At 39.9% G+C, this 24,458-nt stretch overlaps 1 protein-coding gene across 1 annotated transcript in view; it reads left to right on the top strand.

The window, feature by feature from the left end:
- mfsd3 (major facilitator superfamily domain containing 3) overlaps positions 1–22,747 on the top strand; it is a 29,263-nt gene extending 6,516 nt beyond the window's left edge. The window contains exons 3-6 of the mRNA XM_042487478.1: positions 6,154–6,301; positions 13,892–13,992; positions 16,567–16,676; positions 19,915–22,747. Of these exons, the coding sequence (XP_042343412.1) occupies positions 6,154–6,301; positions 13,892–13,992; positions 16,567–16,676; positions 19,915–20,121 (566 nt within the window). The 3' untranslated portion in view covers positions 20,122–22,747. The remainder of the gene's footprint in view (positions 1–6,153; positions 6,302–13,891; positions 13,993–16,566; positions 16,677–19,914) is intronic.
- Positions 22,748–24,458: the final 1,711 nt, after the last annotated feature.

Below are 24,458 nucleotides of genomic sequence, written 5' to 3'. Positions count from 1 at the left end.
CAGCAGGAGTACGGTGACGATGGTGGGTTTGGTGGAGGTCGTCGAGTTCTGACAAATGAAGGAAGGTGGAGGAGTGAGAATGAGAGAAGAGAGAAACTTGTGGAGGGAGTGAGGGGGTATTATCCAGAGGGAAAAAGAAGGACTGCAGGGAGGGAGGCTGAAGGAGGGGATGAATTAATGAACAACCACCACATGGTGCCCTGAGAGAGACAAAGAGCAAAATGGCAATAGCAATAAACACACTTGTCCATGCAGAGACATATAGCTGCAAGAACTTTCTAGATGTTTAAACACTGAATCCCATTTCTTTTGCCCACACAAATCTCACATAATAAGCTTTATACAAACACAAAGTTGATTCTCTGTCCTAATGATAAAAAAACAGCTTTGTGTGCTTTTGTCAACAGATAATATTTGATATCAGCTTGTTTGTTAGCGTACTTACATTTAATAACTGATGTAAACAAACCTTTAATAGTTTAAAAAGAAAACACTAATAAAATTGTTTGCTGTGTGTTTCAACAGCATATTCATTTGGCAAACTTGAAGCAGGTCCTACTTCTTAAATTATAGTAGTTTGGGTTTATTGATTCATGTTTGATTGTGTCTGTGTATGTATGATAAAAAAAAACCAAAAAAACTTCTGTGACCTTAGAAAGTGCTTTCAAAAAAGACAAAATTAAATTGTAGCATAGCTCAGTTCCCACTGCAATTATTAAGTGCTTTTAGGTACATGGACATAAATAACCCATTTATGATCATGTTGTTGGATTCATGTGCTTGAGCATGTAAACACCATATTCCATTTATGGGGAACCAGAATATGCTAGCTGGAGTACTCTGAAAGAAAGCAGGATGTATACGCCGAATATTAATAACCCGATTTCTCTCTGCTCATGTCAACACCATACTTTGAATATGATCATAACCAGGATAAGCTTCATAAAGGGGTTACTCACGTCTAAAAACGTCTGTGAATATGACGAGGATAGTGTGTTTATTCTGAGACCCTGACTGGATTTTAATATGACATAATTTCTCAGAAAATAATGGCAGAGAGCAAACAATCAACCCAGTGACCTAGGAGGGTTGTTTGGGTGAAGAGATGGTGCTTATCTTGCTTCCACAAATGTATTTTCCCATGTTCATGACCCTTGGAGGGCCACAATGAACTCCTTGACATCTACACTGATCTGCAGGGACTCCTTGTGTGTGTGTGCGTGTGCGTGTGCGTGTGCGTGTGTCAATAGACTAATATGCATTAGGATATTGTGAAGGTGTATATAGACAGGGCTCTGTTTACTGTTTTGTCCCCAGGGAGCCTAAGGAACTGAAAGGTGTGTGTGCATGTATATGCACATAGACATTAGTGTGTGTGTGTTTGTGTGCGTGCAGTACTCAAACATGTAGTATGTATGAGCCTGTCTCTGTTTACTGTGCTCTCGGCGGGGAGTGATAATGTTGTTTGCAGGAGGCCTAAGTGTCGTCAGTGATCTCTCCTGTTCTGCCAGCTCTTTTGTCTAAAGCTGCAGCATGGACATCACGACTTGATCCCTCTGTCCTTGTCGACCTTTCACCCTCATCTCACCCTCATCTCACCTTCATCCTGCTCTGATCCTAGTGTGATCCCTCTCTATACCACCGCACAGCCCCCTGCTACCACACATGTACATTCACACATAGACCTCCTCTCCTATCTAATCGCCATGGAGATAGGTGTTTGTGTCGCGTTTTGAACAGTTAGTGTGTAATTGCACACTAACTTGGAATGACTTTACTAAAACAGCTGAGACTGGCCTGCATGAGAGATACTTTGTGTTGATGAAGGAAAACTGAGCAGCCAGTTCATGGTCTGTTGTCATCTATTTAGGGGCATCTATTAGCAGAAATAGGATGTAGTATTCACAGCCATGTTTTTATTATAAATCCTCGCCTGTAACTAAGAATCGTGTTTTCCTCACCAGAATGAGCTGTTTACGTTCAGAGCAGGTCTCTACAGTAGCCCAGAACTGGTTAAGATAGACAAAGAGTGATTCCACATAGGGCCTTTCCCGTTTTCTCGTCTGCCACTGTAGTTCTACACGCTGAGCACGCAGGATAAGTTTTACTTGGTTGCAATCTGCAGCCCTCATCGGTAGATGCAACTAAATCCCACACACTAGACGTTAACAAAAACTTTTGTGTCTGTTTGTGGTAGTGTTTTATCAAAATAAGAGCAGTTTCCTCATAAAGTTGTTGCCACACTTGCTTGTGTCTTTTGTTTTGCTCAAAATGACAAACATCAGTGTTTAACTGTCTGAGCCATCGGCTGTTTGGAAAAACTCTAGCTTTAGCTCTGTTTGCACTGCTAATACAGTGACCTCTTTCTGTTTTGTGCCATGAAACAGTTTCCTTATGTGCAGTAAAGCTGTCAGCCGATTCTTTATCACATCCATGTTGAAATTGTACTAATTTGCTAGTTAACACACCAATGTTGTTGCCACAAAGCATATTTAATAACTAAGATAAAAAAATCAACCCTGTCTCCCGCCTTTGTGCCACTTTCCCCGTATGAGCATCTAAAAACTTTGTTTCTTATTTCTAGTATTTGTAAGATTAAATATATTGCTTAGATATGACTAAATAAACAAGAAAAATTTAACAAAAAAAATCTGTATTAATTGAGAGTAACACTCTCCAAAATGCCATCTTTTCATGATCTACCATAAAAAAGTTATGCTTGCAGCTTTTTGACAGTGCATCTTTCAGCCAGTACTATGGGTTTTAAATGGTTCTTTTTGCCTGGGAACTAAATCAAATAAAGTACCACTAATTTATTTTAAGAAATCTAAATCACCTCAGAGATGCATGTTTTTTTTTTATTGAAGAGCAACACAAAGAGAAACAAACCCACAATTGGATCATAAGAAAAAGCAAAAACAAAAGCAAAGAAACAAATCTCTTATACATGAAATAACCAAAATTGTTTAAACTTTAGCAGAAAATAAGAGTTTTGTTTGTCTCCATGTCTTTGTGTCAGGGTGCTTGGACTCTGCAGCACTTTTCTAATGATTGACATCATGACGCACCTTTAAATAACTAGGAAAAATACAAGAGCCCTGTCACTTCTCTTGGTGTTAAATTGTTTTGTCTTTTTGTGCTGTCTGCCTCTAATGTAAACATAAACAGAGTTTTCTTTGAGCCTGCCATCCCTCCTCTGTTTCCTCTTCACTAACCTCCTAACAATGTCTCTGTTCATCTGCCTCCCCCCTCCTCTAACTCTGTCTTTAGCTGTCTCCATCCCTTGTTGCTCTCGAATCTCTCCACTCATGTTTAACTCACATCTTTTTCTTTTTAAATTAATGCATTTCGATCGTGATTTCCTGCTCTACATCTCATTTCTCTTGCCCTTTTTTGCCTAATGCGTTTTCTCTTGCTGCCCTTTTCTTTATTTTTGGGGCGAGTTTTTTCATTTTCCCTCGTTATCACTGAACTTCCTCTGAGGCCCCCCTTTTCCCCTCTCTCCCCCCCGCCCTGCCCCCCCCCCCCCCCCCAACCCCGCTCTTGTTCCACCCTTTTCTCCTTCCCCTTCACTCTGCTTGTTTAATCTTTGCGTATGTCTAATGAAATCCCTGCTGAAATGGACAATTGTTGCTTTGAGAATATTTATAGAAAGGAATAATCAGCCTGGTTGTGTTTGTCTGCACGCCCTCCCCCTACCCCCCTCTTTAAAGAAATAATTAGTTGAAGGCAGGACTGTGAAAGCTCGGAGCTTTGAGCTAAACAACAGGCAGACAGGAACGGGAGCACAGAACCATGGGTAAACAACCCAGGCATCATGGGTACTGCTGCTGCCAATGTTTACTTTATTATGACTAATATGGTTACTGCACAGTTGATGCAGCTCAAAACAGTTCAGCACAGAGGATGATGGAGATTAAAATGTGAATAATGCACAGAGAGGGTGTAAGTGTATCAGTGCAGCTCCCATTGGGTGTGTGGAGTGATTGTAATGTGATGTGATATATTATAAAGACGTTCTGTTTGCTTGTTATCTTGGGTTTGACCGCATCATGGGTTGAGGAGTAAAATCTATAAACGCTACTGTCATGTGACTTGTTTATAAAATTGCATTCCAGTTAACAGAATTCGTTTGTTGCGTAGCCCTGGTGCAAACTACATACTGCTCAGTATGTAGTGGCTGATCTTCTGAAAGGGGGCATATGCAGCCCCCTAAGGTGCCACCCAAAGGGGGTCAAAATATAGCATGAGGAAAATGATGGAGTTGACTGTATGTGGAGAGCATTAGAGTAAGAAAAAATTCAAAGGCAAAAGCCGTCAGGGCAGGATACCAGAGGTTGCGCAAGGTTTCGCGGCCAATTTTTGTAGTTGCCAAACAGAGGAAATTACAACTCTCAAGTACATCACATGATGCCATGGGGCCTGAAAAAACTTTTTTTCAAAAGACTTACTCTGTGAAAGAGAAATCAGTACATTTTTGAGCATTACAGCCCCCATAAAATGAGTCATCTCACTCATCACAAGATTAGATCGTTTTATCACCATTTAAGTTAGCAGAGTGCTAAACCGGAAGTAGCTGGTTCGGGTGGCGGAGGTCTCTCTTGCGCTTGCTCTATAGGCCCAATGATGCAGATCATTTGGGTAATTTTATACGCAGTAATTGATTCTTTTTGACTTCATGCACCACTGAGCAACTCTCATAGAAATGAGCAGGCCCATCCGCCAACATCTGCCACCAGGCCTCATAATCGGAGGTGCAGGACAGAAACAAGAAGAAGTGAAAATTGGCATATACCGTATTTTCTCATTGTTTATTTGTTATTATACATTGTTAGTTGAGTTGTTTGGGTTTAGTTCTCTTGTGTTCTTTTTAGAAATAAATACAGTTTATATAATAATGATAACCATAATAATAATAATATTCAAATATTGGGGGGGGGTGCCAAGGGCCCCTACTGTGTTTGGTCCGGCACTGTCAGTACGTCTGCTATGATGTGAAAAACCTCTGTAGACTTACTTTTCTCATTTATCTTTCAATGATACTTTTTCTGAAAGAAAAAATAAAACAGATCAGTTCTGGAAAAGTCACTATGCTGCATATCTTATTGGGTTTAATTATAATGATCATCTTTCTAACATTATCATACCCATGTATTAACTATGTGTTTATTGCCAACAATGAAACACGAGTGACAGAAGTGAGAGACAAGTGTTTCCTACACAGAGAATCCATTTCCTACGCCACGTTTCTGCTGGGTTGTCACACCGCTGTTACAGCGGTGACACTCTCGTTCTGCTGCTGCACTCCCTATCACTGGGAGCTTCTCAGCTTTCTCTTATTATTTTTTTTATTTCAGTCTGTTTCATCTGTCTTTTTTTCCTCCTCTATTTTTGTTTGTCTCCTGGCTGACTGAGTGAGTGAGTCGTTGGTTGTGTTGCGTCGTCTTTGACAGCAGTCTGGGAGCCAAGCTGTCACTCACGCAGCTCCTTGGTCCCACTGTCTTTCTGAAGTCAGTCTCCATTAATATAATAATGGCGTATAGTCGGCGCCACTGAATATTTTACTGTAATGTTCAGCAGAACATTACCCCCACACTCAACGCCACACAGAGAAAGTCTTATTGTCTGACAGAAACTTTTTATTTTGACTGAAAGGTCTTTGTGAGGTCTGTTTCATCTGTGGAAGTTTCTGTGTTTTTGTTGTGTTTTCCTTTTTGTGCTTTAGGAAAAGTGCTAGGCCCCCGTTTGATAAAGTGACTGAGGGTATTCTTTTTCTTGTCAGGCATCTATTATTGACACTTTCCAGGAATAGGCCTAGGTGCGCCGCGTGTCGGTGTGCTGTATTTGATTCTGCAGTTGTCATCTCAGGAAAACCATGTTGTTCAGTCTTGCAGGCTAAACAGTTCGCTACAATATCCTCATCGTATTTGACTGTGATTGGAATAGGCGTGTGTTTTCAGGAGGTGTCTCACATATTTACTGTAGGTGAAAAACAGTAATGCTTAGTCACAGACATACAGTACATAGTACGTGGTGTATTGATTGTATGTTCTGCCATCATTATATTTCACTGATAACTCATTTATATTTCTCGTATGCTTCCCTTTTCCATCTTCCTCTCCCTCTCTGGATCTCCTGTCACTATCTGTACAGGTGAGCAGGGTGCAGTGACAATGTTTCCTCTTTTCTTGTTGGATCATCACATGACCGCCAGGGAGCTTGGCTTCTGGAACGGCGTCATCGCCATGGGCTTCTCCATCTGTGGGTCATCCCTTGGAGGCCTGCTGCTCGCCCAGTTCAGGTAGCCTTCATAAACACTGTAATTCCCTCCAGGTCATATCACTGGCTTCAGCATTATTGTTTTTTTTTTTTTACAGCAGTAGTATTTTGTGACTGAAGTTTTTTTCAATGAATAAAATGCATCAAAAGTCAAAGACTTAATTATACATTCTTCAACCGAGTTGTCCAGGATTCACTAGACTGCAACTAAAAATTTAATAATGGATTAATCTGAGGTTTATTTCCTTTTTTTAGAGCAAAAAAAGAAAATATTTTTACACCTATTTTCCATATTAAACAGAAAAATACCACCATAGTCGTCCCTAGAGGAAATATCAAAAAGGCTTGGAGCAGATCTCTCTGTGCTCCTGATGGTCAAAGTGACAGCTGTGACTGAAAGAGACATAGAGACAAAAAAAATCACACATGCCAGGCTTTTTTCGGGTTGTTGTGAGGCATACCAGACACAGCGTCAGTTGTCATATACTATGACACACTACATGGGATAAAACGATCGATTATCGTGCACGGAATTCATTGACATTCATGATCTGAGACGACACCATGGGACGGCCGTGTTGGGCTGTATTTGGGCTGATATCGTGAAGGCTGAACCCGGCATTAGATATTCCCCTGCCATTTCTCGCTTTGCTGGCTGGTTTTGTACTGTAACTTTATCCCATGAATGTATAAAAAGAACTGGATACAGCGTTGGAGGTGGAGACACAGTACATTCTCATGAAAGTTGATCAGTGGTGCATTAAGCCAAAAGAGTTCAACTGCCACGTATGTGTGGTTCATACAGCAGGCGCTCTGGACATTTCCACAGACTTGAGATGTCTTCGTCCAGTTCAGCCTTCGCTGACTTTAATGGGGATGAAATGCTTCAGTTGTGTGCATCTTCGAGACTTTCTAAATGTTATCGTAGCAAATGAATCAAACCCCCGACTGTGAAGCGAGTCATTTCTTGGGGTAGATGCTTAAAAAAAGTTAGGCCTAGCCTGTTTGGGCCACAGAGCAGCATTTGACAGATATAACAACACTGTTTGGCCACTGTGAAAATTGGCCTTAAAGCCTTGCGCACAGGCCTGCTTTATCCCCACCTTTCAGAGTCGCCATTTTTCTCAGCTCAGCTGCCTGTTCCTCCAGTAGAGACTGAACTCTTGTGTGTGTGTGCACCACAGTACATCCCCATAATAAGGCATCTCCATCTCAGTAAAACAGAAGTAGGAGTCTGTATTTTTGATGTTTTGATGTTGTTGTCCAAAAATACTGAAAAATATTTTCCACAATCCAAAAAAAAAGTCTTAAAATGTGTTGTTTAGTCTGTCCAACAGTCAAAAATCCCAGCATAGTCAGTTTACTGTCATTGAAGTCAACAAACACAAGAATTTACATTTGAGAAGCTGAAATGGGGTAATTATTGAATTTTTTAGACAAGTTACTGATTCTAAAATTGTTTTGCTTCAGTGTTTACGCATGAATGCGGACATTGAGCGGCCATGGTCAGCAGGGATGTGTATTTCTTGACATTAATTCTTTTTTGAGGGGGAAAAATTACAACTGTTTTTTAAAAAAAAAATAGAAACAAGCCAGCCTGATGCAGTTGAAAATTGTTACCACCGTACAACCAGTGGAAGAATACAGTTTTAACCTAACCCTACAACACAATTTAACACAGTAATTAAAAACAAGTCAGTGTGTTGAACATGAGCTGTTATGAGAAAGCAAAAGCAGACCAGTGTTTTTATATAAAACTGGTCTGGAATTTCTAGCATTGGGAAAGAGGTGAGGATTGATAAGGTCTAGTCCACTGCACCACAGGAGCATGTATCTTACTGCCTCACTCTCTGTCCTCTCATCCTGTCAGATGTTACAGTACCATCATCATCATCATCTTCCTCCTCATCCTGCTCCTCTTCTTCTTCCTCCTCCTCCAAGCTTTTTGTGTACACTGACTCCTTCTTTCCTGCAGCTTTCTTCCCTCTCCTTTATCTCGTCCTCCTCACTCTGGGCCCGTTCTTCCAGATTTATTTTTTTTATCACTCTTCATAGGCTCTTGTGTGTGTGTTTCTGCCTGTCTGAATGTGTGTGTACAGTAATTTAAGTAAACATAGCCTTGTTTGAGAGCTCAGGGACCCCCTGTGTCTGGTGTGTGGTGTGAGAACAGCATGAGCAGCAAATCCATCACACACACTCATGCGTGCACATACACTCAAACACACGTACACACCCCTCAGGGTTTGATCACAGAAACAACGTGCAACTCTGGTGGAATTTAATTCTCAGATTTACAGACAGATACTGAGATGTTAGACTTTCTGATTAATATAACAAAATGGCTGCGTGTCAGTGTGTTCGATTAGTTTGATTATAGTGATTAGATGTAATGACCCTTTTTAAACTCTGGTATTCTCCTTAAATGTGCTATTTTTTAAAATACAGTGTTAAAAAGTCAGTTGATGCATAATTATAATACTGATGATGAGAATGCATGAAGAGAAATTTTTATAGCAAATATTTGTAATCCGATTGTATGTAAACCTTTGCAGTTTTTCCCCTTCAGCACATCGACACTGTGCCATTTGTACTGGACCATCGTTGCATAAGGCTTTACGTCTGCGTACACTAGGATCACATCATAGCACAGCCCTGCCTATGGCCAGTGTGATGTAATGAGAGCTATAAATAACAACAATGCCTTTATGGAGGATAGTGTGTTAGTTCTCACACCGGGCGTTACTGTACTCTTAACAAACCATTTTTTTCTCCCTCCTTTTGTACATCTAGAAAATGTTTTGGGATGCAGCCAATGTATTTCATTAAGGGATCAGGAGGATTTGGGATACAGTATGTCAGTCAGTGGTGATAAGCTTGTGTGTTGGTATCTGTGTTTATGTGCTGTCCTATTCGTCGACATACGTCAGCTGCTCTGCGCTCTGTCCGATGTCAGTATTTTTGTTCAGCTGGCTTCCAGGTTTTCTCATCTTGTAAAGTTTCACTAGCTAACACAGAACAAGCCTCCAAATGCAGTATGTTTTTGTTGAGGGGAAAAGCACTTTCAAAAGATGTCACTGCCACACTTTGGCCTTTTGATCTTTCACTCTTCTCTCTGTCTCACTTGTAAAGGCAGCAAAATGTTTGCACACTGACAAAGAAAGAAAACAGTCTAAATGACTTCATCTCCTCTGAAATTCTCTGGGAGTCAGACACACTCTAAAAGCCATTTAGAGTCATCGGTCTTAGGAGTGTTAATAGTTAGTATTTCAGCTTTTACTGGTTACGGTTTCTGCCATGAGTGAAGGTGTCTGTGTCTGTATTGGGAAAGAATGTGTGAGAATATGTCTTTTTATTCCTTTAAAAGCATTTAACTCAAGGCAACAGTCAACTATTTAAGCCCACAAATGATGCAATAAACTGGAACAAGAAAATTATACATCAGCTTATTTGACCAGTAATTGAAGCACATTTGTTAGGTCAGTAAGTGTAACAGCCATTGAATCATTAAATAATTTCCCAACCTTTGTTTAAATTCAGTTTGCAATCACTGTATGAAATATTGTATGACAGATGAAAAACTGAACTTGATTATTCCACCTATTTTTACATTCTTTAAAGGAGTAGTGTTTAAGATTTAAGAGGATTTAGTGGCATTTAGTGTTGATCATAACTAGCTGAAACTTCTCCCGGTTAGAAAGCCTATAGTGTTTGTTGTTCAAGAGCCAAATTATCTGCAAAGGTCTCTTCCTCTCCAAAACAAAAAGACCTGGTGATTTAAACCAGTAGAAACACTGAATAAAGTAGCTTGATGTTAAAAAAAAAATCCAATGCCAATATGTAACAACTCATTTTGCTGATAACCGATGCAGATATCAGAAGCCCCCCCCCATCTAATTTTAGTGATCATCAGGTCTCTTCTGTAGTGGAATTCACATCATATTACGTACACCCTTATCATGGTGGCCCACCAGCAAATGGAGACATAACATACAATGCCTGTCAAAGCAGGTGATATTCATTCATTGAGCAAAACAACCCCAAAACTTCAACTTAGGGTTTCATGTATTGACCACATTCACTTTGTCAGTAAAAAACAAAAAAATCGGTTTGTCATATTGGCAGAAATCAGCATTTTTGCCCATTCCAAAGTTTGATTTTAAAGCTGATATTTGCTAATACTGATGATGTGTTAATATTATCGTGCAGCCCTATCTAGAACCTGTGTTTGTCTGTTCTGGGCTACTGTAAAAACAGATGGACTCCACTGATGAATCCCCTCCCTATGTAGATATAAATAACTCATTCTAAGGTAATCAAAAGACAATGGTTCTTATTTTCAGGTGATTATAAGAAAAGAAAATCTGTCTTATTTAATGTATTATATTCCATTTTAGCCAGTTTATCCCTCTAAATCCTGCACACTGGAACTTAAAAAAAACATGAAATCTTTGTCTGTTGTAAAGAATCAGACAGTACCTCGGTATATTGAATTATTCAGTGATCAATCAGCACACTGGCTGCAAAGCCAAGATTTAACAACTATGTTCTAGATTAGATTATATTTTTTGCTTGTATGTACCCTAATGAGCACTTCTCTTTCCTCACCTTTTCCTGTCACACACTCTCTCTCTCTCTCACACACATACACACACACACACACACGCACACACACGCACACACACACAGAGAAAGTGCTGTCCACCAGGCTATGGTCCCACCTCTAAAAGCTCAGTTGGAAGGTTTATCCTCCCACCATCAGAAACGGCTGAGTGGTCAGTGAGTGACCCCCTTTACAACCGCCACTGGCAACCTGAGAACATAGCTATTCTCATCTGGGCCTGGCCCGTGTGAGGTGGCAGCCAGGCAGGTTCTCTTTCTCACACACACACACAAACACGCACACATGCACCCACACACAGCCACACACACACACACACACACACACACACACACACACACCTTAGCATCTCTTGAGAGTGCGCGATATGAAAGACTGTCATTGAGAAGGGAGGTAAAGGAGCAGCAGAGAAGAAGAATGTCTTTAGCATGTGAATGATGCAGGATTGGCTTTCCAGCAGAGAGGTAAGGAAAGGCTGTGCAGAGGGGGAGAGATGGTGAGGGGAGAGGATACAGAGACGGGTGGAGGAGAGAGAGAGAGAGAGAGAGAAAGAGCAATGTCTCGTACAGAAATAAAGTAAACTAATAAAGAGAATTTAGTTGATTTAAAGATGAATTTAAGGTAGGATGTGCAAAAGGTTTTCTTCATAATTACTTATGATTAAGTGAAAAAAAAGGTTCATTCGTCATGGTTCTCTACTTTTCTTATATAAGCAGATTTTTTGTCATGCTCTATTTACTCTGAAACACAGGTGAGTTTATTTTATCATGGTATTTGAGAGTGAATACAATTTTCTGTTGGGGGTAGCATAAAAGGCTTATTTTTTTTCATCCGTGGTCACTGGAGCAAATATGAAAGGTATACTATGCAGAATTGTTGGTTATAGTTTGTAAATACGCTCGCAGACAAAAGTGAAAGTTAAAGCCAACCCCAGATTCATACTCATTTGGTGTTTAATCTCACTATGTTTGCGTTTTTTTTTTAGCACAGCATGTCTTGGATGCCTGCTGCTTACAGTCTGACACCTGGATGGTATCTTTTTATAAAGTGGTCAAAGACACTGACAATACTAGAGCTGCAACAGTGAGTTGATTAGTCAATCATCAGACATTTTTAAAACTATTTTGACAACCGACTGATCGTTTACTCATTTTTCAAGCAAAAATCACCAAATATTTGATGGTTCAAGCTTGTCAGTGTGGGAACATTATTGTAAACTGAATATCTTCAGGATTTAAATGGTTGAATGAATGAATAATTTTATTTCGGTTACATACATCATGAGAAACAAACATTTCACACAAATGTTCTTAGTCAATAGCTGAAAAAAAAGAATAAAAAACCCTCATAGTCAACACTATAATTCTAAATGATTTTTACACTATAATCATTTTACCATATAATGTGTACTCTTTTTACATTTCTAATGCTTTTTTACAAATCAGCAGTTAGCAGCACAGTTTCTACTCAGCACTGGGTCCATTCCATAATTTGATTCCCAAAACTGAAATACATCTGTATTTTACATTGGTTCTCACTGTACATGTTTCAAAATTAAACAACCCACTTAAATGATATTTTCCTTCTCTTAATAAAAAAAATGAATACAGACAGGAAAGCTTTTGTTCACAACTCGAAAAACTATTTACAATGTTACACAATGTCTACAGATTTTAAGGTATAGGATCCTGTTGGTCAGACATAACAAAACATTTGAAGACGCCCCCTTGGGTTCTAGGAAACTATGATTGGCATTGTGATTGAGATTAAATTTTTTTCCACCTGTTTTTAAGTCATAAACACAGGAAAGAAAACAATTTGAATCTCTAATTTCTCTTGTTTTTCTCTCACTTGCCTCTTAGGGCTTCTGTAGTTATCTGATGTTTTCTAGATTGAACCATCGATTGGGAAAATAAAAAGCAAATTAATCAATCACAAAAAAAGCCCTAGACAATACTAATGTACCTGGTTTGAGTGTGGTCAAATACCTTTGTTGCATTTCAGCTGCCCTCTCCTTATTTCTTGTCCCATATCTTCTGTCCACTAAATAAATGAACACATTCAGAAGTCATCCATGTTGTACTACATACTTAAAAAAAGCCACAGGAAGGTAACAGTTATAGGGAAACACAAACTGTAATCAAATAGCAAAAATATGGTCAGACATGTGAAAAGACTTTTCAGGTATATCGAAGGAAGCTTGTTATTCACAACTCTGACAAAACTCATCAACAGTGAATCAAAAGGTAAACAGCCAAACAGTAACCAAGGTCGACCAGGGCATGCTGGATTTCATCAGGTTTACGCTCTCGAGACAAAACAAGTGTGTCGAATCAGTGTTTGGTTACCTCTTAGGGTAATCAAATTAAATTGTAAACTTAGCTGAGAAAAACATGGATGTTAAAATCTCAATCATGGACCGAAACTGTTAAATCAGATATCCTGCTTTGTGCGACAGGCTCCTTCTTCCTCACTGCCTTTTTTTTTTTACACATAAATAATTACATGCAAAAAAACATAAACAAACACACACACAGTCCTTTGAGTGGCAGGCGTCCTCTGAGTGATTGGCATCACTAATCCCTGATGTCACACAACAGTGTGAGCGCATGTTTGTATGTGTTTGTGTGTGTGCGTGTGTGTTAACAGTGATTAATTATCCTCCTCATGCTGGGGATCTCCTTAGGTTATTGATTACGTCATGAACCAAACCCACAGGGGGATGATTTTCTTGCGCTAACAGGGAATCAATTAGTGTCTGGGGACTTGTTTACTTAAGCACGTGCATGTTAATGTGTGTGCGCATACGTGTGTGTGTGTGTGTGTGTGTGTGTGTGTGTAATTGTGTGTGACATGAGAGGGATGTCTCCAAATGTAATGGTAACAGCCTTGAGCCACTGTCTCCACATGTCACAGTGCTCATCAATAACACTCAAATATGAAAGCTGCTGAACATCTCTCTGATACTTGGCTTGTTTGCTGCTCTCTCCTCAGCATCGGGGCTCTGATGCGACGTGTGTTTGTTTTGCGAACCATCAGCATGGTCTTCCAGAGCTCACTACTCACAGTACTGGAACCATCACCGCTTATGAAAGGTGAGACACAGACTGAAATACAGAGTCAAATTCTACCAATTGCAGTGATCCTATATAGTCCAGTGTATGATGCAAGAAGGTGATGAAAGGAGAAAGGAAGAAAATAAAACTTTCTATCCAAGTGTTTAATCACTCATTGAAGAAGTTTGAGTGACCCTGTTAGTCTTTTAATCTTCTCCATTAATAGTGTATAAGCACACCACATGCTGTTTACTGAAGTCTGTTGATTCGCATATTTAAGCTTCCCAGATATTGATCCCATACGCACACAGTTCTCATTTGACCTGCTAGTTTCTTGAATAAACACAGAATATAAAGTTATTAACATGCAGTACATGTAAATACAGGCCTTTAGGCTGCAGATGTATGAAGTGAGAGTATGATAAACTGTCACACTGATTGAACTTCATGAGCTTCTAATTAGAAATGGGATATATTAGTTAAGAGTGAGAACTGTTTATTCAACTCAGTCACATTGTTTAAAGGTTACTGTTTAAGTATGCTCCTTATTCATAAACACTACAGACTCATGTAATGTGGTGAATTAAAAAAAGTCTAATAATGCCATACATAACACATTCGCACTCCCAACTCCCTAATACCGATGCCTGCTCAGTGGCCCTACACATCAGAAGTATGTCACACTAGGTACCCCTCCAGAATTGGTTTTCGACGGTCAGGGAAGGCCTGCCAATATACACGTGTTACATGAATTGTTGACCAAGCACAGCAAAACTGCATTTGAAGAGGCACTTTCAACACTTACACAACAGTGACTGAAACACACTCAACAATACAACAAACTGCATTTTAAAAAATGAGCCTTAAGTTGAGCCAACACCTCTGACAATCTCAACACAAACTACACTGTAACTACTCTGCTATTGTATTGTGGTGTTTTTGTTAGTGTGTTCAGCCCCTGGATGTTAGTGACATAAGGTGTGTGTTGTCCAATTTTTCTAATGTCGCCTGATTTCTTTCAGCCTGGCTGGCAGGTATGTAACTGCATATTAAAGCTCGACAATGTTTGTACAGCGCAGTTTTCCTATAGATGCTTCACTTCGTAGGGAAAGCTGTAAAACTGTCAGTAGAATAACTGGCGCCTTTCCTTGTCTGGTCTTTGGTTGAGTGACCTGAAGCTTTTAACAGAAGTTTTCAAACTTTTAAAGGTGGTGAAGGATAAATAATGAAACAGGAAAAATAACAGAAGAACATATTTCTATTATATAAAATGGTGAGTTTTTTTTCTTTCACACTTAGTTGTTTTCTTTAGAAAAGTTTTATCTCTTCATCGCTCCAAAATGAATCAAATTGTCACAGAGGCAGAAATCAGGCTTTGTTGAGTTTCTCACAGATCATGTAGACATTTTCAAACCTGTGATGAGGGGACACAAGGAGAAATCGCTTCATCTTATAGGCGGCGGATTTGATTTGACATGAACTTTATTTGCAACTGTCAAAAGGTAAGAGACGCGGCACTTGTTAAATACATATGGGGATTACAATGCACTCTTTGAGACAGTCTCTCCAGGAAGGCATTCATCATGTTGCACTTATTTGTACATGCAAAAATCGACAGAAATATTTATTTAAAGCATGAAAAACTAGCTGGAGAGAAGTTTATATACTGCTTACTCTCTCACCTTCGCACATCTGGCCAATCGCTATGTGAATGTTGGATTGTTACAAAAATTGTCGGACACAGCTTCACATCAGAAAAAGGTTTTGAACCACTGACCTGCAGCAAGTGTTTGAGCCAGATGTTCAGTGTTATAAGAGAGAGTGATGCCGAGGACACTGACAGACAGGTGCTCGCTCTGTCTCTGTCTCTCTCTCTGTCTCTGTCTCTCTCTCTCTCTCTCTCCAGAGAGCCATTCAGTTATTAATGTCTGAATGACACATCTAATTCTGTTACACAGCCAGTCGCAAAGCTTTTGGGATTCAGATTCGCGCCATTTATCTCCGTCTGAGTTGTCTGTTCCCCTATCAAGACTCTCACGCTGAAAGTTGAGGCCTCCCCCTCTCCCCCTCCTTTAAACCCAGAACAAAGATTTCAGGAAAACTCAACCAAAAAAAAATAAAAAACATTCAGTTTCAGATTTTTCAATATTACATGATAACCCTCCGCTTCCCACTTCCAGTCTGATCAGTCGGTGTATCTGTGTGACTCCAACAGTCTTGTGTCGCTGACTGAAGAGTCTTATTCGGGAAAAACTCTGGCGGCTTGAGTGAATAATTCAGTGTTAGCGGGAGCAGAGACAGATAGGCTCTGTGGTTCCTCTGTGTTTCCCCACTAACACCGCTCTGCCACTTCCCCTCAGAGGATACACTACATGTGTTTTGGGGACGAGGGGGGGGGTGGTGTGTGACGGTGGTGGGAGAACGGAGAGGAGACACTTTAGCAGCTTACTGTTTCTCGCTGCTTTGTCTCCATACTTTGACTTCTACATAGAATAGTATAGTGAGAGTAGCAGAGCAGACAGCAGTGTAAAACTGCTAGTTTTCTGCCTTTTTCAGATAAACTTATCTTGATTTTTTTTGCTTGATTTTACTCGTGTGTGTTTGCTCCCTCAGGTATGGCCGTCCTGAGCATGAGTGTTCAGCACTTCTTGGGCGGGCTCATCACCACGCTCACCTTCACTACCATGATGCATTGCACTCAGAGGGCCGAGGAAAGCATTCAGGTAAAACGCAGACTTTATTCATACCTGTCAGCAGCCTTATTCTAAAGACCCAGACTGCCGTTATGTAATTTTCTTTCTCTCTTTTCGTTATTTTTTTTAGTATTAATTGTCTCATTCTTTGGTGTTAGGTCATCTCCTGTGGTGTAAAAAGACGACGCAAACTTTTCTTCTCTTTTCTCCTTCCTTCCCTTATTTCCTCTCCTCTGTCATGGTTTAATTGTGCCATTATGTAATTGTAGGTCATTTCCTTTGGATGTCAAAAGCCAGAGATGGAAATCCTCAGCATACATTACCACACCTACCGTCACCTATACCTGTCAGTTTTCATCAGCTGTTTCCACCTGGAAAATCTCAGACCCAGTTTCTATTCATTGCTCGTTTCTTTTCTCTCTGTCCCTCACCCCCCACTCACTGGCATTGTCCCTCTCACCACCTCACTCTGTTTCTTTGTCATGCTGTAGTCCTTTAAATGCTCTCTGACTTTTTCCTCTCCTTTCCCATTTTCTCCTCTTTGACATAACTCCTTTTGTCCCCATCGTAACTGGGCCATCGTTGCCTGGAGGTGATCGCTGCTCGCGCAACCATTTAGACATCACTCAGTCAATCTCTGAAGGTGACAAATTATCATTTAAATTGCTGTCACTCTCAAAGTGGAGAAGAAAGGGGAGACAAATCACAGGCTGTAACACAAATATCAGGATCTGGTGTCTAATAAAATAAATAACAGGAGAGAACCAATCACAACCTGTGATGATGAGAACCACGGTTAATTTGAGAGGTTCTCATGACACATACAGTATACTGTTTGCCTGTTAGTGTGTCGGAGTGTGAATCAGTGTGTATGTGCGCACACAGGAGGGGGGAGCATGAGCTCTCCTGTGCTCGTTGTGTGTACATGTGTGTGTGTGTTATTGAAGGTAGTGCTATCCAGTGACAGAAAGCTGATAGTGTGAGTGCTTGTTAACGATCCCCAGGAGAAAGAAACCCAATCTGTTAAACAAGTTGCTCAGAATAAAGGCACTCCACTTAGCTGTGGTCACACAGCCTCTCAGCGCTCTCTACCTCAGTGTACTGACCACAGTTAGCGCTCAGATAGTCTGAACTCACCACTACTTCCTCAACTCTCATTGAGCTGATATCAACTCATTTTCAGTCTTTCTTTTCTACTGTATTGACCGTCATGATGGTGGTCAATAGAAATGGTAGAAAACAAAGCCAATTTCGAGTAGGGCTGTTCCAAATGTGTGTTTGTGTGTGTATGTGTGTGTTTTTTTTACATTCAAAACTTATATTATTTTTTTAAATTCCAATTACGCTCCAAATGTCTATTGTCATATTTTATGATGTCATCACCCTAAAAAAAAATTAAATAATAAAATAACATAAAAAATTCAAGTCCTTGAACAAAATCCTCAGTTTGAATAAAGTGATTCATCCAATTAAATAAATTATTCTTTTTTGAATCAAATCAACTTCCTTTAATGAATAAATGTATTTTATGGTGCTGCTAGATTGCCATGTTCATACAGTTGAATGCCTCCCTTTGCGTGCTGCAAGCAGGAGAGTAAATGTTTTTTGAAAGGCTCAATGCCAACAAAAATCAAACTAAAAATATTAGTGTTGCCTAATTTTAGCTGTAACTGTGCATAAATCACACGAGTAAATAGATGAATAGACGTTCAAAAAAAAAAGCTGCAAATTTGAATTTCACCTTTATAAAGAAGCTTTGAAGCCTCAAACAGTTTTGAATTTGGAGTTATGTCGTAGACATTTATGTGAGCGTTTATAGATGAAAATGTTACAAAATCATCAGCATGGTTCAGTTCATATATATATATTATGGGGGAATTTAGAGCTGCAAGTCATCGTTCGTTGAGACTACAAAATGTCAGAAAATAAAAGAAAATAATTATTTTTTGTCTCAGTATAAAATTAAAACATACTCAGTTAACAAGAATGTAAAGGAAAGAACAGCAGCAAATTATCACATTGTAGAGCTGGAATTTCAGCTGTGTATTGGAAAGAATCTGGCAATACGATATGAGTCACAATACAGGCACGAGATTCACTATATTGCCATATATTATGGTACTGTAAGCAAGGGGATAGGGAATTTTAGGAAAACTGCGCCAACATATTCATAAAATCTGAGTTATAAACTCAGAGCACTGGGATCTACATTTGTATTTATTGTATCACACTCCCTGTAACACACTAGCATATGTTGTTACATTGCTGTGGAAGATCAAATGATGTCAGATAGATTACAGCTCTGCTATCTCGCCATCGGGGCTTTAAAGCACAACACAAAATCACCACTGCCACAAATCATTGCATGTAAGCTATTATTCATAAATTATCACAGCGGTGCTAAGAAGTGATGTGGTATCACAAGACGTAATTTGCAATACTCAAGTGTCTAAGTATTTTCTTACACCGTGAGCTGGAACCAGTTTTTTTTTTTTTTTTTGCTTAAGAAATGATGATTAACTGATTTTCAAAACACTCTGCTTTTTTTTTATCTACTCTAAATTATTTGACTAATCGTTGCAGCTTGTCTCTGAATTAACAATATAAATAGTGCATAGCAAAACAAACATTTTTATTCCTGCAATAGAAACTTTTACAATGCTCACACTTGTTTTTCTTCATACACTTGCCATCAAAACATCCAACTGAAGGTTAACTATTTCATTTTTTTCATTTTATTTTACCTGCCTCACCTGAATGCCTGCTCTCAGCGCAGAGAGAGGAGGTTTGGAGAGATTAGGTAATCTCTGTCCCTCTCTCCATCTTGAAAGCCTCAAGGCCGAGATCAGATACTCGTCTTCGTTTGGCCTCCATCCATCGTCTCAGGCCATGATCTCACGCTTTCTCTTTCAGGCTTCCATCTTTTGTTTCCCTCTCTCTCTCTCTCTCTCTCTCTCTCTCTCTCTCTCTCTCTCTCATATCGTTTCTCTTTGCGGTGGTTTTTCCTGAAAATCACACAGTCTGTTGTTGCAAATTATTCTGTATTCCAGGATTAAAAACTGATAATTTGATAGGATAAAGTGTTGCCTCTCTACTTTCCCAGCTACTCCCTCTGTTAACTTACAATGTGCCTTTATTTTCCAAACCCTCTCCTTCTCCCTTGTCCTTTCACCTCTCTCTTCTTTACCTCCCACTCTTTCTCTTTTCTCATCATTCCTGCTCCTCTCTCCCCCACATTTCACCTCCCCGCTTTTCCTCTCTCCGTCAGGCGACCCACTACAGTTTCCTGGCGACTCTGGAGGTGCTGGGGAAGCTGACATTCAGCGCTCTGGCTGGAGGCGTGGTGGATTGGTTTGGTTTCCAAGTTGCCTTCCTCTTCTTCCTCACCCTCTCCGCTGGGACGGCCCTGCATGTGTGGACGGCTACCTTCACTGGTGCTCTCAGGGAACACCAGCTCAAAGAACAGCCCAAGTGAGATCAGCATCGGGGCGATAGGTCCTTACACGGGGCGTTGGCAGGTGCTTGAAATGTTTTGAAATAACTTGACAACCAGTATTCAGACACCTCAAAAGTCTTTGAATCCCGATAAATATAACACTCACAACTTCAGCAAATCATTTTCGTCTAAAAGATCTTGAATGAGTTCTTGTTCTGCCATTTTTAAGGAGAAATCAGCCATGCGGTAAATTACTCTTTTACAGAGTGTGCTTTTATTTTTTTAGTTTGTCTTTTCAAATTGCACAATTGTCATTTCACTGGCAAAACTGGCCTTATGATTTATTTATTTTGCATTTGACCATGTCTGGAAAAGTCTTAATATTTATAGTAGCGTGAGGAAACTTGCAGATAACACATAGGTAAGGATGAGCAGAACCGGCAGTGATGCACAGTCAAACTGTGGAGAGTTAAGAAGTACTTTAGGAAATATAATCTAAGCTTTTTTTTAGTCATCTGAGCCATTTTTCTGATTTGATAAGCCAGCAATAAGAGCTGTAGCCAAAAGCAATATTGCTACTCTGTGACGCTCGTTCTATCATGTTGTACTGTATGTGAATATATTCGTCATTCTCCCAAGTTGTATGGTTTACAGTTCTAAACAAATGAATCTCTACTACCTCGTATCAGCGCTGTATGGTACGATACACAGGAGGCGAATGTACAGTAGCTGCACCAAGTAGAGCAAACCCTTGTTCACGATGAATAGTTACAGCACATACATTATATGTTACCTATTAGCCACAACAGTTAGCCAAAGTAGGTTTGCAGTTAGTGCAGCTGTTTCCTTTTAGGAAGAGAATAACAATGCAGTTTAGCTGTTGAATAGGGAGCATTTATTCTGTTTAAGTTACCACAGATTTTCAGAGTAAAATCCCAAATGGGTGACTGCTTTCGCCTTGCGCGAAATGTCAGCCTTACACACTGCATGGTGCCATCTTGTCTTCGTTTTTCAAAGAATGAGACGCATCAATAAACTCTTTGAATAACTTGATAAAACCTAAAAGACCAATACCACTGGCAAACTGCAGTCACTTTTGTGTTCTATGTTTAGAAAATATTAATAATATGTACTATAAAATATATTGTAATGCTCCATGGTACTGTACGCTATATAGAATAATTCTCCAGGCTAAAAATATGAATGAAAGCAGCACAGAATGTTTTCTTTTCATCAGGCTCTGTACTGTAGGTGAATGTATTCCTAGAAATTAAATCTTAGACCTCTTCCTAACATACAGCGAGCAGGCAAATGCTAGCAGATGGAGTACAAAAAATTGTCTACATATTCTTTGATCGATGTTGCAGCATGAGGAGTGGATTAGATTGTTTTTGCAACCTAATTTATTCCTCTGCAAATGAGTAGATATTTAAGTTATTATTCATGGCTTTCCTGCTGTGGATAATATCAGATATGCCACTTCTTAACCTTGGAAAGAATATTTATTCAAACCGTTTCTGACCAGTGCAAAGTGAAATTGCAGTGTTGGAATACTGGAAGTCCACAAACAAATTTTAAGTCTAACAGCCGCCAGTTGCAAGTAGCCTAATTGTTCTTAAGCAGACCGATTGGGATGCACAGCTGTCAATCATGATGACAAAGCCCCTTTTTATAGCATCAAAAAACTGTCTGAAACTTGACTTTGATATAGATCAAAGTAACAAAAAACAACCTTAAATGACAGAAACCATCTTTGGGAAAAAATAATTTGACATGTACAAGTTTGATGTCCAATCCACTAACATTGAGGGGGCGGGCTTTATGACCTAAACTGCAGTAAGCCATCAGGGGGCTGCAGGGGAACTGTCATGTCGTCCATCTATATCTACAGTCTGTGAGCCAGAGAGAGAAATTCCATAGGGTCAATGCTGACTGCACAATACATAAATTAATCAGACCCCAAATTTGATGCCATGCCCAACTTAAAACATTAGCAAGTGCATATAAACTACATTGTATCCCAGCTGCTAGGTGATATCAAGCCATAAACTGTTCTGGTTTTTGAGCTAGTCGTGAGTGTTTGCCTTGCAATATTGGCTGTTGAGAAACCAAATTAATAAGTCTTCCCTCCATTTGGTGGCAAGCTAGCTATGACCTGGAGGTATGACATCAGGTACAATGGATTTCTTTCTCTGAATTTCTCTCTTAAGAATCTGTGCTTGATGAAATGACTTTTTATCCATGTTGACTGCTGACTGGGATGGAAACGGAAACGTCAAGGACTTCAGGGCGCCAGTGTCGCTTTTAGTCAATAAAAATAAGTTGAGGTGGAGCAAGACGAGAAACGTTGCAAAAATAGAGCCAAGTCGAGCTTTTTTTTCATTTCATTGGGAAAAACTACAGCAATGTCCACTTGTTGGCATTGCATCTCGTTAGGAAGAGGTGCTAAAATTAAGAATTATGTTGAAAGGAGACAGGCACATAAAACAAGTACGGATTGGTTTATATAAAGACAGTAATCTCCGTAATTTCAACCAAAATAAACTTGCTTTCACCTACATCATAACTACAGGAATGCCATATCACACCATTTCTGATTCATCCATGTAGCCAGGTCCTCTGTCATGAGATTTGCACAAAAAATAAAGCTGCTGAGTGAATCTTAGCGTGTGTTGTTTGTTTGTGTGACCTCTGGTATTTACCTCCTCTCACAGATTTTACCACACTTTCTGTCCTCGGGGGAGAGGTCCTGTGTGGTCTATGAGGACATTCCCACCTTTGAAAATCCGGCGTGGCTTATAGCGGCTCTGAACACAACACTGGCTCTCCGCAGTGCCCTGGCTGAGGGCTATGGGAGTGAATAGGGCCCGTGTCACAGGATCCACAACCCTTACAGCTCTAATGACACAACAAATGCAGTGAAGGAGGATTAGGCCAGCTTACATGGCCCCTCAATACACCTCCACTTTACACTTTCTCACCCGGACTCATTATCTGGGCGTACTGTTTGTGTAGCGGGATAGGCGACGCAGGGATAAAGAGGGAGGGTTTGTGGAGAGAGGCTTATGTTTATCCTCAGAGAGGAGCGAGTGGTGAGAGTGATAGGCCTGTTTAGTTTGGTGTCTTTTGAAAAGTCACATGAAACCTACTACTAGGACTACTGTGTGTTGCGTTATCCAAACTTGTTAAGGTTTATGCTGTGTATAAGGCAGTAGGGCCTCTTTCCCTGTTATCGTCTGAATAGTATGGTCTAGACCTGCTTTATATGAGAAGTGTCCTGAGATAACTTTAGTTAGGAGTTGGCCCTATTTAAATAAAATTGACTACACTTGACCTTTTCTGCCTCCCACTGCAGTATTTACAGCAGTAACACATTCTTTAAATCCACGATACTGAGCTTGCTTTGCTCGGGGACACTTTTGCAAAATGGCAAGAGGCCACGGGCCGGTTTATTAAAAAAACAATAAAAATGGTCAGTATAATACTTTTATACATAGGCTGTATAAAATAATGAGCATAGCTACCTTGGTACCAAATAATGGTTTGTGGAAGTTTGGCATTTTGGCTGTTGCTGTTTTTTTGGAGCCAGAAGTGACCATATTCTGGCGAGGGTTGGAGTTGTGGAGGAGCAAGGGGTGGATCTGACTCAGACTGCAGCGTTGCCTTGCAGACAGCCTGTCACTCAAAGTGACAAGAATGCATGAGTAACTTTGGACTTTAATAAAATGTAAATGACTGAGTTATATAAAAATCCACCCTCCTTAATCATGGATATTGAAATTAACCATAGAGACCAAAACTGTTGTTTGGCTGTAAACGTGTTTATTTCTGCTGTAAATTTGGGCATTTTTACTTGAAGTCTGGGGACTGAGTCACTTTTGGAGCCAGCCTCAAGTGGCCGTCTGAGGAGCTGCAGTTCTTGACACTGCTGCATTGGCTTTGTAGGTTGCCACTTGCTTGTAAATAATTGCCTGTTTTCAGCCTTTTGAGATTTGCTGTCCTCACTCATCTTTGTTAAAAGGGAAATCTTGTTGCAGCAGCCCTGCACAGGTCAGATGTTTGCAGGGGCGTTTCTAGGATTTAAGAACCTTGGTGGCCTAGTCCAGATCTCTGTCCCGGCAGTGTTTTTGGATAAGCAAGCTATTTGTGATGCTTTTTGTTATGCACTCTGGCAGTTTTTGTATATAAAATTTAAAATAAAATCTATCTATCTATCTAATCATCTATCCATCTATCGATCTATCTATCTATCTATCTATCTATCTATCTATCTATCCATCATTGTGAATACGTATCGTTGTGAATCAGTGTCTTTTCAATGAGAATTTGAAAACGGGTGACAGGCCACCCAGCACCATATAGTGGGCAAGATTTGG

This window comes from Plectropomus leopardus, chromosome 6 (assembly GCF_008729295.1).
Source record: "Plectropomus leopardus isolate mb chromosome 6, YSFRI_Pleo_2.0, whole genome shotgun sequence".
In the NCBI taxonomy this organism is placed as follows: Eukaryota; Metazoa; Chordata; class Actinopteri; order Perciformes; family Serranidae; genus Plectropomus; species Plectropomus leopardus.
Note: the sequence above shows the minus strand (reverse complement) of the source record. Positions and strands in the feature narration are given on the sequence as shown.